Below are 20,469 nucleotides of genomic sequence, written 5' to 3' on the forward strand. Positions count from 1 at the left end.
ATTGGAGAGAGTACCTGTCTTTCATTCTCAAGATCTCAACATTTGCACACAGTCAACGAACACACCCTGAGATATGCACACAAGCGTATAAACGCATGCAGAACCGCCAGGCAGCATGCTGAAGAGGGTGTGGTGACTCAGGAAGGGTGCTTGGGACGTGGAGACACGTTTTGGGATGTTGGGGGAGGGGGGAGAAAGATGGATGTGGTGAATTCCAAATAAGTGGCCAATAAATTCTGTTATCTTTTAAAAAAAACATTGAAATACACGTTAAAGTAAAACCAGGAGATGAGAAACCAACAACATGACCACCACCACCACCACCAACAACAACAACAACAACAACAACAACAAGACAGCACACATAGACAGACACACAAAAAAACCAGGAACACAATCTTGAATGGCACAAGAAAAATTAGGGGTGTGACCGACAGATGTATGGGGGTATTGGGGGGTGGTATTTATGATAAACAGACTAATGCGTTTGGGCTGAGGGTGGTAGTGGTTGATGGTAGTGGTGGTGGACCCACAATCAGTGAAAGAGCATCAAACAAAAAGGGGAAGACAGCAAAGCATTCACACAAGGCTACCTGGGAGCTATGAATACATGTCCTTCAGACTCAAAACTGTTGGGCAGCAGAGATTCAAAATCTGCAACAGAAAGGGGGAAGGTTATCTGGGAAGAGCCTGAAGCAGAGCAGTGGGGGAGGGGGGGTGGGTGGGGGGGTTCTGGGACAACAGCAGCTGTTCTTCAGGGGTTGCAGGGAGGAACGCGGAAAGGGAGTTTTACCATAGCAACACCGAGGAATCATGTGGGGAACAACACCGGTGTTAGCCAATATGGTGCCTTTGAATGGAACCGGACTGCATTAACAGTTTCACCAGCACTTACTTTGTGTACATTGGTCCGCTTTTAGAAGATCGTAACCATTGGAAACCACCAGATCTTTTTCTTTTCTGCACTTTCTTTTCCGGAATGTCTGAGAACTGACTTAGCCAGCATTAACACACCGTACTGGAAATGAGTTCTCAGACATATTGTACCCACAATGAGTGCATTTTCTTTTTCAGACAGGCATCAACATGGCCAACTATTGCAGGGGGGAGGTGGGTGTGGTGGCGCGGGGGGGTCCTGATGGAGGTTTTCACCCTTCAGACTGGCAGGGGAGAGGGGCACCGAGAGACACACAATCAGGGGAGATGCATTGCATTGTGAAGGGCATGTTTAAGGGCAACTTTCTGGAACTTTCTGGAGCTCTTGAGGAAACAATAAGCTTTAATTAATTTGGGTTAGTTTGGGATATATATATATATATTTAAAAAAAAAGTAGAGATCTAAGAGTCTTTTAATCTATTAAATAAAGAGAAATATATCTATTATCATAACATTAACTTTGTCATACTTTTACAGAGTGTTCAGGGAAGTACCGGTACAGTATATGATCTAAAATCGAAGGCCTGACAAAGTGTCAAAGACGGACAATAATAAACGAGTGCCCAGGTAGTGTTCCGCCCACAATGCAGTGCACATCCGGGTCATATTTTTTTGAGGAAGTGGAGGTGGAGGGGGGCCGTTCCCCCAGCAGTCTGAGGGGTGATGGGCGGAGGGGGGGAGACAAGCTGATGGAGACAGGGGTTTACAGAGGGACAACAAACGAACGAGTCGGGGCGCCTCGGGGCGTCTCTGTCACCCGACAACGCGGGAGGACCAGGGCGGCTGGGCTCAGGGTGGCCCTGAAGAGATCCGCCGGGAACGCTGACACGGGACACAATTCAGTTGAGCTATTATAGTATAACATCTCCATTCATCTACTATGGGGACCGCCGTAGTGAGCTAACATGCTAATAGTCTCGGTGATTGCCGACAAGAGGGCAGAATCATTCAGGGCTAAAATGCTATAATAATATCATAATAGTTATTTTAATAATGGTGATTTTACCCTAGACTACTGTGGTGACATTCTCAGTTGAATTACGATGGGGACAATGGAGCTGCACTTAAAGGTATGGGAGAAGCTTCAATTATGCTAAGCTAAAGACCGCTTCAACAGGGGGTCAACTTCAGACTTCATTAATATGATGAATTATGCCTAGTCATTATATGGTGAGAGTTTAGGCAGCTCTGGCCTGAAGGTAAGATGGAGGACATTCCTATAGCTCCTCTGTGCTTCTCTTTAAACGTGAGGATAGAAACCGGAGGCTCCTTGATCCCTGTACACTGGTGTGAGAGTTAAGACATCCTTTTAGCTCCAATGACATTGTAAGACAGACAGAGAGAGAGAGAGAGAGAGAGAGTGAGAGAGAGAAATAGAGTGACATTGAGAAAAGAAAGAGTGAAGTAGAGAGAGTAAGGGAGAGATGAAGAAAAACGAGACCAGGAGAGAAAGAGACAGAGAGAGAGATGGAGAGAATGAGACAAGGAGAAAAAGAGATAGCAGCGAGAGACAGAAAGAGAGAGAGAGAGAGAGAAGGTGTAAGGTGATACACAACCAGTTTGGACCTATCCACAGAGGGGAGGGTGGGGGGGGGTTAGGGGGGACAAAAGACAGGTTTTTAACAGAGAACATGAATATCTGTCTTCTTTGGAGGTGTAGGAGTGCGTCAGAGACCTGAGTGTGACTGGAGAACCAGAGACGTGGGTGTGAGGTTGGAGACTTGGAGGAGCCGTTGTGAGAGAGATGGGGTCTGAGCTGCAGCGGGAGGGTGGGTGGGTGGGTGGAGAGTGAGGAGGAGGACAAGGAAGAGGAAGAGGAGGAGGAGGAGGAGGGTCTTGAAGGCAAGACGGGCAGGAACAGAGGCAAGCAGGCTGGGACAGGTGAGGGTGGGGGGCAGCAGGAGGTTGAGGGTGGGAGGTGTGGGAGGAGGCAGCGGGAGGGAGTAGGAGGTAGAGGGAGAGGATGTGGACCAATATGGAGAATACTTGCCCTTGGTGTATGGCACTGTGGGATCCATCAGAGAAGAGTGAGCAAGAAAAGAAACAGGGGGTTGGGTGGGAAGGGGGGGTCACAGACAATATTTTATTCAATTACTTGTTTGAATAAAAATATTGTTTTCTCAAAAGAACGAAACCAAGTAAGTCAAACAGACGAGAAAGAAAGGAAGTCAAATGAAAAAGAGCAAAAAAAAAGTTTTTTTTCTTTTTCTTTTTTGCAAGAATATAACGGAGACTGAACCAATGAGGAAAAGGAAAAAATCGGAAAGTTAAGAGACTGAAAAAGAAATAAATATAAAAATGAAACAGTAAGGAACGTGTGACTGTGTCACTGTGAAAGAAACCAACAGAGGAAAGAAAAAGAAAAAAAGAAACAAACAGAGGAAAGAAGAAAAAAAAGAAAACAAACCGAATGAACCAGGAAAAGAGCGGAGCAACGAGGTCTGGAGAAAGAAAGGATGACAAAAGACAACAGGTGTCTCCATGGAGACCAACAAAACTCAAACTCCCACGGAGGACGGACAGACGCACCCCTGTCTGTCTCGGGTCGTGGGAGTTTATCTACTGAATGATTCCAAAGCTTGAGGACGTCAACAAACACACGTAAGCAGGCCAAAAGAAAAAGTCACACGGAAAGAAAAAAAAAAAAGGAAAAAGAAAATCAGAGAAAAATACTCTCCGAAATCATAAAAGAAAAAAAATCTAAACAGGAGTGAAAAGCATGCCTATTTTCACACGGTTTTGGAAACATCAATATTTTAAAAACACAAAGACGCTTCAGAATCATTACTTGGTGGAGAAGAGGCGAGAGCATTTGGCCAAAAAAATAATAATAATATATTATTTTCACCTTAAGTAAACACAGTAAAACCACAGCTTTCACCTTTCTGTCATTTCAGATTTTTTCTTCCAGAGAGAGAAGAAAAAAAATCACCATAGTATACAGCACAGCATGAAGACAGGAGGGAGAGGGGGGAGCTGTAGAGGAGGGGGTCTTCACTCCTAGTATGGTCCTGTCACTCTGACAGGGGAGAAGGGGGGGGGCAAGGAGAGGGGGGGTAGGGGGGTAGCTCCACTTGGACGGACCCTACGGTGGCGTTGGTTAGCGTTAGAGACCCAGGACGCAGTACTGAGTAAGGGGGGCGTACGGTCATATTCGGTAGAGAGAGAGAGAGAGAGAGAGAGAGAGAGAGAGAGAGAGAGAGAGAGAGAAAGAGAGAAAGAGAGAGAGAGAGAGAGGTGGGTGTCTCCAGGTACTTACACTGGACCTGAAGGATCTGGTCACTCAGGTTGGCCTTGATGTGGTTTTCACTGTATGTGGGGAGGACCAACCCTAGACTGCAGGGGCGAGGTGGACACAACACAACATGAGGACCAGAGACATATCTGTCCTAACACGCACACACACGCACGCACACACACACACGCGCAAACACACGCACGCACGCACGCACGCACGCACGCACACACACACACACACACACACACACACACACACACACACACACACACACACACACACACACACACACACACACCTCCTTGGCCAAATGTGCCAACGTTGCTTACAACAACAACAACAACAACAACTTGCACTGACAATACAATTGAAATGATATCCAAGAAAAGAAATAATAAATAACAACTGATACTTGTGTTAATAGAATTAAGGGGCGAATAAAGACTGCACCATGGTAACCACAACCTGGCTCTCTGCCAACAAATGCATAGTAACAAAATATTCATCAGCCATTTGTAGGACTATTGAATATCTAGAGTAGCCTGGAGGGAATGTCATTATCATGCAACCCCTAAACATTCAGCCTCGTTTCTGAGATGAATAAACCATGCAGTTAACGTGTGCTTAGAAAACCACCGTGCTTTTATGAGAACAGGAGAACAAGGAACGGCTCTTAATTGACGGTGATTCAGATGGATCACGCGGCAGACGTACGCATTCTGACAGGAAGGGAAATGAACAACCTGAGTCTGTTCTGTCATAGATGGTGTGGATGTTCCATGTGTGATCGATGGCGCTCATGATAGTGCATTTACACACTCCGGTGGTTGATGAATGTCAGGCGTCAATGCCAGGCAACTACGGCTATACAGTAGATCTCACTCATACAGTAGACTCAGGCCAAGGGCAGGTATCAGTCTTATGGACGGGTGAAGGTTGGATTTGACCCCTAAATAAAATATTATTGTTTTGAAGTTATGGCTTCCCCCAGCAGCTTGGCCTTTGGAGAAGGCTGTCTCTCTTTGTCTCTCTGTTTCTCTGCATCTCTCTGCCTCTCTGTCTCTCTGCTTCTCTCTCTCTGTCTACCTCTGCCTCTCTCTCTTTCTCTCCCTCTCTCCCTCTCTCTCTCTCTCTCTCTCTCTCTCTATATATATATATATATATATATATATACATATATATATATATATCATTGCTCATTCCATTCCATGAATTACAATAAGCCCATCCTCTGATGTCGTAGATCTCACTCCAAGGTCAGGTGAAGGTTGTTGGATTTCACCCCTAAATCACAACATCACACTTCCTGCCTATTGTGTTATTATTGTATTTTGATTGTCACGTCGTGATTTTGGCACTGTTGAGAGGAAGCTGGCAAAGTTAGTATTTCATTGTACAATTGACATGCTGTATCCTGTGCATATGATCAATAAACATGATCGTATGCACATCATATGATCAACAAACGTGATCGTATGCACATCATATGATCAATAAACGTGATCGTATGCACATCATATGATCAACAAACGTGATCGTATGCACGTAATATGATCAACAAACGTGATCGTATGCACGTCATATGATCAACAAACGTGATCGTATGCACGTCATATAATCAATAAACGTGATCGTATGCACATCATATGATCAACAAACGTGATCGTATGGACGTCATATAATCAATAAACGTGATCGTATGCACGTCATATGATCAACAAACGTGATCGTATGCACGTCATATGATCAACAAACGTGATCGTATGCGCATCATATGATCAACAAACGTGATCGTATGCACGTCATATGATCAACAAACGTGATCGTATGCACATCATATGATCAACAAACGTGATCGTATGCACATCATATGATCAACAAACGTGATCGTATGCACATCATATGATCAACAAACGTGATCGTATGCACGTCATATGATCAACAAACGTGATCATATGTCCGTGGTTGCTCGGAACCCACCTGTAATCCGTGCCCTCCACCGGCGTCCACGTGTACGTACGCATGGCCTCATCGATGTACCTCTGGAATCACATGACAACAACATCTCGTGACGTTAGAATTATAAGGTTCTATCACCATTTTCGGTCAAAATTTAGTTTTTTACATAATCTGATCCATTAGGTGTTTATTAATGCCTGTGTGGTGTTATTTCTTAAATGTTGATTTTTTTTTTTGCTAGTAATTAATAAAATACAAAGGTTCCATCTCATAAAACATAATGGAATGTAAAAACTTTGACTCTCAATATCTCTGAACTACCCGAAACGGAGATAGAACCTTATCATTCTAAACGGAGATAGAACCTTATCATTCTAAGCTCACGATCTGGATGAGAAGCACGTCACTCCGCCGCAGTAGAGAGAGAGCAGTGTCACGTCCGGGCCGCGCCGGACACCTCTACCTCAGCAGCGCGTGCGCGTCATTTCTGCGCTCACGTTAACAGGTTAGAGCAGCCACACAGCATGAGACGCGTGGCTCAGGCGGGCCGTGTGGCTGCTCTAAGCTGTTAACACTAGAAGAGCCGTGAGGGGTCACGGTGACCCCTGTGAGTAAAAAAAGAAAATGTCTATCTTTGCACTCGATCAAATTTCAGGACCCTCCTTTCATGACTTTTCCTAGATATGTGCGTTCTACCACCCCAGTATCCTTACATTTTTAAAAATCACTTCAGGATCAGATAGTATAAAGCTGTTTTGCAGTTTTTCTGTGTAGGAGGAGGCAGGCTAAAAAAAAGAAGCGCCCTCTAGTGATCTCTGTGTGTAAATAGCAGATTTACATTCTAAAAAGGCGGCTCGACTAGTAGGTAACATAGGCTGTTGTAGTGTTAACATGGGCTCCGAAATGACACACACTCGCTGCTGAGGTAGAGGTGTCCGGTGTGGCCCGGAGATCACAGGTTTACACAGATAACACCGCTGTGTGAAGACGGGTCATCAGAACAGCCAGGGTTCTCCTTGGGAGTTTCTTGAACAGCGTGGTGCTGGTGCTGGTTACATTTTCCAAAACTCGACTCAACCGTTTATTCATGTCAAAATGGGGGGATAAAATAAATACAGCTAAAATGCTGAATTCACTGAGGAACATCCGAAAGCTTTCTTACTTCTGGTTTTGAACGATGTCTTTAGCGAACAAAAGATAGTTCTTCCGTAATTACTCCCTACGCTTTAATTCGCCGTGAAATGTTTAAACAGTGGCGCCGCTCTTGCATTCTTTGGGGGGGAAACGCTGATAACATTATCCTGGATGGTGCCAAGTATGGACCGTGGGTGAGTCTCATATACTTTATGGAGGACTTGCCTCATCAATTGACTTAATGAGTGACTTGATTCTCTTTTGCCCCGGTTTGCCATCAATCATGAGCTGACGGATCTGAGAGAGAGAGAGAGAGAGAGAGAGAGAGAGAGAGAGAGAGAGAGAGAGAGAGAGAGAGAGAGAGAGAGAGAGAGAGAGAGAGAGAGAGAGAGTTACTTTAAAAAATGGCCACCACAATCTTACAGAGCTGGGAGGACGGGCTCATTGTAATGCATGGAATGGACTGAGGAACGGTATCAAACACATTGTTCATGGAGAACACGTTCCCTGCATAATCAATGAGCCCTGTCCTCTGATTTCTACCTCCACCAGCCTCTCCAGGTGGACTCGTGTCTTTACCTCCACCTTGGAGTTGTCCTCCAGCTCAGCGTCCAGGAAGTCCAGAGTGACCGGCTCTCTGAAGTTAAAGATCTGAGCGGAGAGGGAACAGGGAGCCAATCAGACAACAGGGATTTACAGACTGTAACCGAGCAGAGATCTGTGAACACACGGTACACCACTTCTCCCAGAGAAGAAGAAGAAGAAGAAGAGGAGGAAGAAGAAGAAGAGGAAGAAGAAGAAGAAGAAGAAGAAGAAGAAGAGGAAGAAGAAGAAGAAGAAGAAGAAGAAGAGGAGGAAGAAGAAGAAGAAGAGGAAGAAGAAGAAGAAGAAGAAGAGGAGGAAGAAGAAGAGGAAGAAGAAGCAGAAGAAGAAGAACAAGCTCTTATGATAGTGCAGTAATTGTTCTTGTTGTGAAGCACTTTGAGACAATTATTATTGATTGATTGATTGATTGACAGAGAGAAATGGGGCTGAGGACAGTGTCACTCCTACCTTGGGCTGCAGGTTTGGGTGCAGGAGGACATAACCATTAGGGTCAATGGCGAAGATATATCCATTGGGCCCAAGCTAGAGAGAGAGAGAGAGAGGCAGAGGTTCACTCCAAAGCCATTACATGTTCTCTTCTAATGACCTTCTAATGACCTTCGTCTAAACCCCGGGCAACATGGAAATCCTAAATAAATCCTTCCACTGCTGGTATTTGCTTACCTGTGTGTGCGTGCGTGCACTTGTGTGTGCGTGCATGCGTGTGCATGCATGTGTGTGTGTGTGTGCATGTGTGTGCGTGTGTGTATGTGTGTGTGTGTGCATGTGTGTGTGTGTGTGTGTGTGTGCGCACGTGCATGCGTGTATGTGTGTGTGTGTGTGTGTGTGTTTATTTGTTTATTTATTGGAAGGATCCCCATTAGCTATGCCCATAGGCATGAGCTACTTTTAGTGGGGTCCACATTTAAAACATACATTACAAATAACATTCAACATGTGTGTGTGTGCATGCGTGTGCATGCATGCGTGTGTGCGCGTGCATGTGTGTGTGTGTGTGTGTGTGTGTGCGCGTGCATGTGCGCATACTCACCCTATACGTCGGCACCTTCTTCTTAATTTCATTAATGGCAATATCCACTCCCATGACTCCCAGGATGAGCTGGTTCTGTGTGGAGGTTTGACAGAGATGGAACAGTGAGATAGAACAGCGATAGAACAGTCTTTAGAACAGTCAGAGATAGAACAGTCTTTAGAACAGTCAGAGATAGAACAGTCTTTAGAACAGTCAGAGATAGAACAGTCTTTAGAACAGTCAGAGATAGAACAGTCTTTAGAACAGTCAGAGATAGAACAGTCTTTAGAACAGTCAGAGATAGAACAGTCTTTAGAACAGTCAGAGATAGAACAGTCTTTGGAACAGTCAGAGACAGAACAGTCTTTAGAACAGTCAGAGATAGAACAGTCTTTAGAACAGTCAGAGATAGAACAGTCTTTAGAACAGACAGAGACAGAACAGTCTTTAGAACAGACAGAGGCAGAACAGTCTTTAGAACAGTCAGAGATAGAACAGTCTTTAGAACAGACAGAGACAGAACAGTCTTTAGAACAGTCAGAGACAGAACAGTCTTTAGAACAGTCAGAGATAGAACAGTCTTTAGAACAGTCAGAGACAGAACAGTCTTTAGAACAGTCAGAGACAGAACAGTCTTTAGAACAGTCAGAGATAGAACAGTCTTTAGAACAGTCAGAGATAGAACAGTCTTTAGAACAGTCAGAGACAGAACAGTCTTTAGAACAGTCAGAGATAGAACAGTCTTTAGAACAGTCAGAGATAGAACAGTCTTTAGAACAGTCAGAGATAGAACAGTCAGAGATAGAACAGTCTTTAGAACAGACAGAGATAGAACAGTCTTTAGAACAGTCAGAGATAGAACAGTCTTTTGAACAGTCAGAGATAGAACAGTCTTTAGAACAGTCAGAGATAGAACAGTCAGAGATAGAACAGTCTTTAGAACAGACAGAGATAGAACAGTCTTTAGAACAGTCAGAGATAGAACAGTCTTTTGAACAGTCAGAGATAGAACAGTCTTTAGAACAGTCAGAGATAGAACAGTCTTTAGAACAGTCAGAGATAGAACAGTCTTTAGAACAGTCAGAGACAGAACAGTCTTTAGAACAGACAGAGATAGAACAGTCTTTAGAACAGTCAGAGATAGAACAGTCTTTAGAACAGTCAGAGATAGAACAGTCTTTTGAACAGTCAGATATAGAACAGTCTTTAGAACAGTCAGAGATAGAACAGTCTTTAGAACAGTCAGAGATAGAACAGTCTTTAGAACAGTCAGAGACAGAACAGTCTTTAGAACAGACAGAGATAGAACAGTCTTTAGAACAGTCAGAGATAGAACAGTCTTTAGAACAGTCAGAGACAGAACAGTCTTTAGAACAGTCAGAGACAGAACAGTCTTTAGAACAGTCAGAGACAGAACAGTCTTTAGAACAGTCAGAGATAGAACAGTCTTTAGAACAGACAGAGACAGAACAGTCTTTAGAACAGACAGAGATAGAACAGTCTTTAGAACAGTCAGAGATAGAACAGTCTTTAGAATAGTCAGAGACAGAACAGTCTTTAGAACAGTCAGAGACAGAACAGTCTTTAGAACAGACAGAGATAGAACAGTCTTTTGAACAGTCAGAGATAGAACAGTCTTTAGAACAGTCAGAGATAGAACAGTCTTTAGAACAGTCAGAGATAGAACAGTCTTTAGAACAGTCAGAGATAGAACAGTCTTTAGAACAGACAGAGATAGAACAGTCTTTTGAACAGTCAGAGATAGAACAGTCTTTAGAACAGACAGAGATAGAACAGTCTTTAGAACAGTCAGAGATAGAACAGTCTTTAGAACAGTCAGAGATAGAACAGTCTTTAGAACAGTCAGAGACAGAACAGTCTTTAGAACAGTCAGAGACAGAACAGTCTTTAGAACAGTCAGAGATAGAACAGTCTTTAGAACAGTCAGAGATAGAACAGTCTTTAGAACAGACAGAGACAGAACAGTCTTTAGAACAGACAGAGGCAGAACAGTCTTTAGAACAGTCAGAGATAGAACAGTCTTTAGAACAGACAGAGACAGAACAGTCTTTAGAACAGTCAGAGACAGAACAGTCTTTAGAACAGTCAGAGATAGAACAGTCTTTAGAACAGTCAGAGACAGAACAGTCTTTAGAACAGTCAGAGACAGAAGTCTTTAGAACAGTCAGAGATAGAACAGTCTTTAGAACAGTCAGAGATAGAACAGTCTTTAGAACAGTCAGAGACAGAACAGTCTTTAGAACAGTCAGAGATAGAACAGTCTTTAGAACAGTCAGAGATAGAACAGTCTTTAGAACAGTCAGAGATAGAACAGTCAGAGATAGAACAGTCTTTAGAACAGACAGAGATAGAACAGTCTTTAGAACAGTCAGAGATAGAACAGTCTTTTGAACAGTCAGAGATAGAACAGTCTTTAGAACAGTCAGAGATAGAACAGTCTTTAGAACAGTCAGAGATAGAACAGTCTTTAGAACAGTCAGAGACAGAACAGTCTTTAGAACAGACAGAGATAGAACAGTCTTTAGAACAGTCAGAGATAGAACAGTCTTTAGAACAGTCAGAGATAGAACAGTCTTTTGAACAGTCAGATATAGAACAGTCTTTAGAACAGTCAGAGATAGAACAGTCTTTAGAACAGTCAGAGATAGAACAGTCTTTAGAACAGTCAGAGACAGAACAGTCTTTAGAACAGACAGAGATAGAACAGTCTTTAGAACAGTCAGAGATAGAACAGTCTTTAGAACAGTCAGAGACAGAACAGTCTTTAGAACAGTCAGAGACAGAACAGTCTTTAGAACAGTCAGAGACAGAACAGTCTTTAGAACAGTCAGAGATAGAACAGTCTTTAGAACAGACAGAGACAGAACAGTCTTTAGAACAGACAGAGATAGAACAGTCTTTAGAACAGTCAGAGATAGAACAGTCTTTAGAATAGTCAGAGACAGAACAGTCTTTAGAACAGTCAGAGACAGAACAGTCTTTAGAACAGACAGAGATAGAACAGTCTTTAGAACAGTCAGAGACAGAACAGTCTTTAGAACAGTCTTTAGAACAGTCAGAGATAGAACAGTCAGAGATAGAACAGTCTTTAGAACAGTCAGAGACAGAACAGTCTTTAGAACAGACAGAGACAGAACAGTCTTTAGAACAGTCAGAGATAGAACAGTCTTTAGAACAGACAGAGATAGAACAGTCTTTTGAACAGTCAGAGATAGAACAGTCTTTAGAACAGTCAGAGACAGAACAGTCTTTAGAACAGACAGAGACAGAACAGTCTTTAGAACAGTCAGAGATAGAACAGTCTTTAGAACAGACAGAGACAGAACAGTCTTTAGAACAGTCAGAGACAGAACAGTCTTTAGAACAGACAGAGACAGAACAGTCTTTAGAACAGTCAGAGATAGAACAGTCTTTAGAACAGTCAGAGACAGAACAGTCTTTAGAACAGTCAGAGACAGAACAGTCTTTAGAACAGACAGAGATAGAACAGTCTTTTGAACAGTCAGAGATAGAACAGTCTTTAGAACAGTCAGAGATAGAACAGTCTTTAGAACAGTCAGAGATAGAACAGTCTTTAGAACAGTCAGAGATAGAACAGTCTTTAGAACAGACAGAGATAGAACAGTCTTTTGAACAGTCAGAGATAGAACAGTCTTTAGAACAGACAGAGATAGAACAGTCTTTAGAACAGTCAGAGATAGAACAGTCTTTAGAACAGTCAGAGATAGAACAGTCTTTAGAACAGTCAGAGATAGAACAGTCTTTAGAACAGTCAGAGATAGAACAGTGTCTACGTCTGGTCTCTGCCGAGGTCAGTCCAACAGTCTAGATCTTGTTCAAGGAGAACAGTATCTCTAGATAAACAGTATCTGGATGTATCTCAATGGCAGTGGAGGCTGGCGGAGGTAGAAATCAGAGGACGGGGCTTATTGTCATGCATGGACCGGAATGAGGAGAACGGTATCAGGGGTTCACCGTTCTTCATTCCATTCCACGCATTTACAATGAGGCCGTCCTCCGATTTCTACCTCCGCCAGCCTCCACTGTCTCTATGGTGCTTCCTTGCTCCCTAGCCACGTGCTACACCCGGAGGCTACAGTACGCCTCTCTCACTGATCATGTCACATTTACGTTTTTTGGGGCATTTTCGCAGATGCCTTTTATCCAAAGCGACTTACGACAAACACATTTGCGTAAGTAAGTGAATCATCTCTCCATCCGACATCTAAAGAAAGAGTAATCTATGCCAAAAGAGTTTGCCGTCGGTGGCGACAACGCTAGAAGAAGGAAGAATTACTTCTTTTTTTTCGTCTTTTTTTTTTATGTCTGCCAAGCTTCGCATCCGACATCCTCGGCTTTAGGCGGCAGAGCCGGCGGCTGTTTAGTACGGCACGCACGGCCTTAGTAGTGACGCTTAGACGCTCTCCTCCGCCATCTGCCATTTATCATGTTGTGTACCGTCGGATTAATCCACATCTTCGCCCTAAAAACTGAGTCGATTACTCATATGTATACTGCCTGATTATCCCAGAGTCAATAATTTGCATCCTGTTTTTCCCATAGTTTTTGCAGAGAGAAGCAAGTAACTGAGGCCTCTGGCTGTCAGACAGTGCAGCAACTGAGGTGATGTTGCAGGCAGACCAGGGGAGGCTGGTGGAGGTAGAAATCGGAGGACAGGGCTTACTGTAAATGCAAGGAATGGAATGAGGAAATTGTATGTTTTTCCGTTTCGACTCTGTCCCCATGCATTAAAATGAGCCCCGTCCTTCGATTTCTGCAGAGACATCCACTGCCAGTGGATATAGAGGACTGGGGAGGGGGGGGGGGGGGCGAGACTCCCTGCTGCTATACCTGTTCTCACCTCAGGGAGTCACTGTTGCGCTGCAGAGCACCAGCTGAGATGCCATGAGACATGACTGATGGCCAACATTATTGAGGTATGGGCAGAGACAGTTAGCGAGCGTGGTCTCGTCCAGATTCCTGTTGTTTCTATAATGATGTGACTCGTTCTGTTTTTGTAAAGGTATCTTAAGTCTACATCTGTTTGATATATCTGTATTGATGGAACTGTCGCTGGTGGAAAACAATGAACAAACAGCAACAGGACTTGACTGAAAGAGTTTCATATCCACCCTGAAGATCATAAAGGAAAAATATGCTGATCAAGCTAAAGGAAACTATGCAGTATATCTTCGAATGTGTTCATTTGATAATGGCATGGAGCACTAGTTCTGAGCTTTATTCCTAGGACATTGCAAGAGAATGTTAGTGGATTTATTCATTGAAAATGTTAACTGTTTTAGCAGGTCCGTTGTTATGTGATTATTGCTATCTATTGCTTTTTTTTTCTTCTGTTGTCCACATTGTTTTTGTTATTCTAGGTTGTGCTTATGTCTTAAGGGTTTATATCATTGTTGTTCTCTTTGTTTCCATTAATTCGTTAGCAGATTGTGTTGTTTCTCCCTGTTGCTTTTATTCACTTGAAATATTGTGTGATTTTGCTCTGTCTGTCTGTTTGTGTGTTCTATCCCCATGCACCTTGGTCTTACAGGACTCAATAAAATAAAATAAAATCTCCCCTGTGTAAATTGACCAATAAGTATGTTTTAAGGGAGAAGTTATGGCTTGTCAAAAGCCGCAAAAGACAGAAAATTCTAAATGAGCACATCACCCATAACTACACCTACGCAGTAACACGGTTTTCCAGCACACAACTTTGATATGTGCTGTAGTGCTGCATGCTGGTCTACTATACTTCAACCCCTACCTGAGTGTTAGTTCCTCCCTGAGTGTTAGTTCCTACCTCAGCGTACCTGAGGATTAGTACCTACCTGAGCGTTGGTTGCGTCTGCAGTGAGGTTGAAGACAGGCATGGTTCCTGTGATCACCAGACCCAAACCCTGCCAGGACAAACATCAACATCAACACCAACACCAACATCAACACCAACATCAACACCAACATCAACACCAACATCAACCTCAACATCAGCATCTCAGTACGGAAGATCTGATAGAATAGGTCTGGTTATCACCAACATAGTGTTACAGTAACCTTTTTTCAGGATACATTTATTGAGAATAAAAATAAACCTAAAAAGCTCTGGCAGTCCCTTAACCAGTTAGGTGTCAATAGTAAACTAAAAACCTAAAAAGCTAAAAGTGTCAGATGTAAATAGAAGAACAGTTTCTGACAAAGTACAGGTGGCTGGTAGTTTTAAATTATTTTTTTTAAACTTCCATTGCCTCTAAATTGGTAGAAAAATTGCCTGCTTTTGTTTTCTGGATGCCTTGTTTAAAAGTGCTTCATAATGTTTTATATTGTTTCATATTGTGTTTTATATTGTTGTTTTGATTGTTGCCACTGTATATGTTGATGCCTTGTGTGTCAGGACTGTCATGTCGACGAGGACCACAGTGGAATGAAGTCTCTGACTTTTCTGTATTTTATCCTTGTTAGTTATTGAGTGTCACACTGTGATTTTATGTATGTGTCTCTTTCAAATAATGTTACAACGTTACATAACGTAACAACAAATCCTGCAGATATGGCCCAGCAGCTTCAGGTAATGTTCACATCAACCATCAGAATGGGGAAAAAAATAGATCTCAGTGATTTTGACTGTGGCATGATTGTTGGTGCCAGACAGGCTGGTAGGAGTATTTCTAAAACTGCTGATCTCCTGGGAGTTTCACACACAACAACAGTCTCTAGAATTGACTCAGAATGGTACAATAAAGAAAAAAACATCCAGTGAGCGGCAGTTCCGTGGACGGAAACGCCTTGTTGATGACAGAGGTCAACGGAGGACGGCCAGACTGGTTGGAGCTGACAGAAAGGCTACGGTAACTCAGATAACCACTCTGTACAATTGTGGTGAGCAGAAAAACATCTCAGAATGGCACCTCGTGTCGAACCTTGAGGCGGATGGGCTACAACAGCATTAGGAACACTATATATTAGTACAGTGTTCCTAATAAGGTGTCCTGTGAGTGTATATCTGTGTGCAACAAATCTTGTCTAGTATACCTGATGAACTGCATTGAAATTGACTAATTCTATATGTCATTATTAGTTCATGTGGAGGTAGGAGGAAGGGCTCATTGTAATACATGGAATGCATTTCCATCCATTACATTCCATCACAAGGAGCCCGTCCTCCGATTTCTACCTCCACCAGCCTCCCGTACATGTCTACAGTACGTCTCACCAGGGCATCTTGGTAGACGTTGGTCCATTGGACCTGCTTGGCTCTGGTCCCAGCCAGGGCCATGGGCCGGCCCAGGACGTCCAGATACTCCTGAGACATGGAAAACACAACCACACACGTTAACACTAGTAAACATACGGACACGCACACCCACCCACCTACGCACACACACACACACACACACACACACACACACACACACACACACACACCCATGTTTACACACTAATAAACATATGGACACGCACATGCACACGCACACCCACCCACAGCCACCACCCCCCCCACCCCACACACACACACACACACACACACCTACACTCCATTGCGTTCCAGTGCTTGCCTTATACAGGGTGCTTGTTAAAACAGTGAGCTGTAAGACAGCATGTCAGCCTTATTCATCATAAAAACAAAAAGTGTTTCTCTCCATCAAATAAAACAGGAGGCCGAAGGCGCCCCCCCCCCCCGCCCCCGGCCCTGGGGGGCCGTAAAGCCCTCACTCTGCAGCCATCCAAGGCTGTTATTCATCATTATGAAGGAGCTATTAAAATCACATTAGGACCGTGGGTGACGCGTGGGGCGCCGACGGGGGAATTCTGTGGCGTGGGGGGGGTGAGAACGCTCGTCTGCATGCCAGGAGAGGGGTCAAGGGTTAAACACAGAGGGGTTAAGTCATCACATTGTCCCTTCACTACAGGTGACTGTTGGGACTGAATCAGCGGAGACGTTTTCCTGAAAATAACGTATCGATTTACTGTTTGGTAAATCATCGTACTGGTGTGTCGGGATGCCATCCAGGAAACGGAACGCCGCAGGGAACCACTGTGCGGCTCGTTGACATGGACAGACCACCCAGGTCACACAGGAGGGAACCCCTCCCCACGTTAGAACTTGCCTCTGGCTGTCAGAGAAGCATCTCTGGGGCAGCTTTGGTGCAGGAGGTAGAGCCGCCGTCTAATGATCGCAAGGTCGGCAGATCGGCGGTTCGAGCCCCGGCTGGCCACATGTCAAAGTGTCCTTGGGTCAAGACACTGAACCCCAAATTGCTCCCAGTGAGCGGGCCGGCGCCTTGCATGGTAGCTTGCCTACCTCGCCATTGGTGTGTGAATGTGTGTGTGAATGGGTGAACGAGTGGCCGTTGTAAAGCACTTTGGATAAAGGCGCTATATAAGTCAGTCCGTTTACCATTTACCATCTTAGTAGGCCGGAGATGTGGCGTCCGCAATCCAAAAAACGTGCTTCTGATCCTAGCGACGCAATTCAATTCCGTTTGAATTATTTCCATGGAGTTTTTTTTTCCGTTGTGGGAAAATGGGATCGGGAAAAAACGACAGAAACCAACTTAGGCAACAGTTCCCCCCCCCCCCCCCCCCCCCGTGGCTGAGAGGCTGCGTCCACATCACGATAAACGGATCAGGTTGCCCAACCGAGCCCAGTCAGCAGAACAGAACCGACGCCTGAGTATGTGAGGAGGATGGTGTTTTAACACAACGCAAACACATTGTGTCCCCCCGCCCGTTACAGCACAGCCATGTACCATAATAGTGAAACTCTGACCCTGACCATAACCCATTTTGTGTATCCATCTTACACACACAATAGCCTCGCCTCCCGGGGTATTCGTGGAAGGACGGTTGCTGTTTTTTCAGCGTCCTACGCCTCTGAACGTTTTGTGATTCATGGCCTGAACACTGAAGGGCTGACAGGCGTAACCTATTCTATTATTAGCTCGCCAGAACCCCCCCCCGTTTAACGTGCCACGGGGAGATCTTTCATCAGGACCGGTGTGACAGGCAGACCTTTTCATGGGATATAGGGGACATTTTCCGCCTGACTAGAACAATCTAGAGAACATAAAAGTAAACCTACCGGGGGAGCTGTTCGGTTCAAAGGGATAGCGGGGGGGGGGGGGGAAACCGACCGCGCGGATCGGAACCGGTTGGTTCAGGTTGGTTAGGGTTAAGGGAGGTGTTCATACCCGGTACGGTCAACCACTACCGACGCTATACCACGGAGCCAGGGGAGGCTGGTTGGGGGGTAGAAACCGGAGGACAAAGCTCACTGTAGGAGGAACGGTGTCAACAAACACGTGTGTCTGACAACCATTCCGCATTCCGTTCCATCACGCGTTACGATGAGCCCCCCCGCCCTCCGATTTCTACCTCCACTGGCATGGACACGCTCTCTACATCACGTGTCTTCTCAAGACTAGCGATTCTAACCATTCTAGGTCATTCTATTGGCCACTATTGGACACCTTGCCCCGGGCTGAGGGGGCAGAGAGGGGGGGCGGGGGGGGAGGGGTCAGGGAGGCACTGAGAGACACTGAGCACACACCTCAACTAAAAGAACAGGCTTCTCAGAGGTCACCCAGGACTATGGTACCATAGCACAGCAGGAGCGTACCATAGCACACACATAGTCATGTGATACGATGTGACATTTTGGGGAGAGGGAGTATGATCATGTGGACGGTGCCACAGGTGTGTGTAATGTCCCTATATAAACCGGCGCTGTCACACACCTGTTGTAGGAAACCTATTAGAATAAGTGGCAGTTTTCAGAATATAATTATGCCAGAGTTAATGGAACAGCTGACAGTCTATTCAGGGGCCCTGATCACTCTGTGGAGGGGAGGGGGCTGGGGGGGGGGGGGTCGGGGGTGCATAGAACCCCCCCCCCCCCCCCCCCGTCCCCCCGTACCCCCCCGTCCCCCTAGCAACTCACTCAATTTCTACAGCTGGAATGAGGTTATCCCAAGGGGCTCTGAGACCTGCTAGTGCCTGGAGCGGAGTGTGTGTGTGTGTGTGTGTGAGTGTGAGTGAGTGTGTGTGTGGGGGGCTGGGGGGGGGGGGGGGCATGGGGTGTGTGGGACAGAGGATCTGCAGGTGTGTGTGTGTGTGTGTGTGTGTATGTGCGTACACGTGTCTCTATGCTTGTGTGTGCGGGTGCTTGTGTGGTTGTGTGTGTGTGTGTGTTTGTGTGCACGCGCACATTTGCGTGTGCTTGTGTACACGTGTCTGTGTGCTTGTGTGTGCAGGTGCTTGTGCGTGCGTGTGTGTCGGCGAGCTAGCAGTAGTGTACTTGTGCGTGTGTGTGTGTGCATGCTAGCATGCGTGTGTGTGCGTGCGCGTGCGTGTGTGTGTGTGTGTGTGTGTGTGCATGCTTGCGTGCATGTGAGTGTGTGTGTGCGCGCTAGCTTTAGTGTGCGCGTGCGCGGCGCTCGTGTGTGTGTGTGCATGCTAGCATGCGTGTGTGTGCGCTGCCGTGCGCGTGTGTGAGTGTGTGCTAGCAATAGTGTGCTTGTGCGTGTGTGTGCACGTTCTAAGGGAGGGAGCTAGATTCGTCAGCATAGCCAGTCTGAAGCCCTTTGGCTCATTAAGCTCAGTGAGAGACCATGTAGAAAGCCTAACAGTGTCCTTATCCCTCCATCTCCCTCCGCCTGCTCCCCTCCTCCCTATAGATCTCTTTCCCAGCCTTCTTGTAATGCTTTTGTAATGGATTATTTCAAGCCCCTATCTACCATCTGCATAATTATCTTCAAAGGGGGAATATGAACTAAAAATGAACTACAGAGAGCAAACAGGCCCAGTGTTGCGTTGTACACGTTGAACTATGTAATGATGTGTCATTGTGATTCACACGGACAGGTGTCCGATCACGTATCTGTCACACACACATGCATACATACACACAAACACACGCACGCACACACGCTTGCACACACACGCACGAACGCACACACGCACGAACGCACACACACACACACACACACACACGCACACACACACACACACACACACACACACACACACACACACACACACACACACACACACAGAAGACACCTCACCTGTGTGTTAATTCTGATGGCTCCAATCGATGGGATCTCAAAGTAGTATCCTGTAAAAGAAGAAAACGAGAAACTTCATGAAAAAAATCAATGAACCGGTTCTACAGTGACAGAAAACATACTATCGACTGCTTCCCATTCTCCGTGTCAGATCTCTTAATGATTATGGGGGTGGTGTGGGGGGGGACGACGACAACAACAACAAAACCGTTCAGCCTGAGAGAAGGAAAAAAACCGTCCAACACAATTCCATTTGTAGAGCAAAAATGTCTAATCATCCCGGGTTATTAGGTAACAATAATTGCCTTTCGGCCCCGAACGGACGAGCCGGGCCGGGGGTCGGCCATTGACCTCCACCCATCAGCGTTCTGGAAGACACAAATGTGCGAGGCTCATTGGGGATGCTGAGCCCCAGGCAGGGAGGCTGATTAGGGATGGAGGGGAGCGACTCGGCTGGGTCAATAACTGCCGCCGCTCCCGAGTTATTAAAGCCACGAGT

The 20,469-nt window shown here is 45.2% G+C and overlaps 1 protein-coding gene across 1 annotated transcript in view; it reads right to left on the reverse strand.

The window, feature by feature from the left end:
• Positions 1-20,469, reverse strand: part of cacna2d2a (calcium channel, voltage-dependent, alpha 2/delta subunit 2a) — a gene marked incomplete at both ends in the record, with an annotated part of 202,727 nt that overhangs the window by 11,229 nt on the left and 171,029 nt on the right. Inside the window, 10 exon segments of the mRNA XM_080545882.1 lie at positions 594-690; positions 4,197-4,273; positions 6,156-6,217; positions 7,494-7,565; positions 7,848-7,919; positions 8,322-8,396; positions 8,905-8,979; positions 14,739-14,807; positions 16,118-16,207; positions 19,971-20,020. Of these exon segments, the coding sequence (XP_080402008.1) occupies positions 594-690; positions 4,197-4,273; positions 6,156-6,217; positions 7,494-7,565; positions 7,848-7,919; positions 8,322-8,396; positions 8,905-8,979; positions 14,739-14,807; positions 16,118-16,207; positions 19,971-20,020 (739 nt within the window).

The sequence above is a fragment of the Nansenia antarctica genome (genome assembly GCF_963989245.1).
Source record: "Nansenia antarctica genome assembly, chromosome: 15".
NCBI lineage: Eukaryota > Metazoa > Chordata > Actinopteri > Argentiniformes > Microstomatidae > Nansenia > Nansenia antarctica.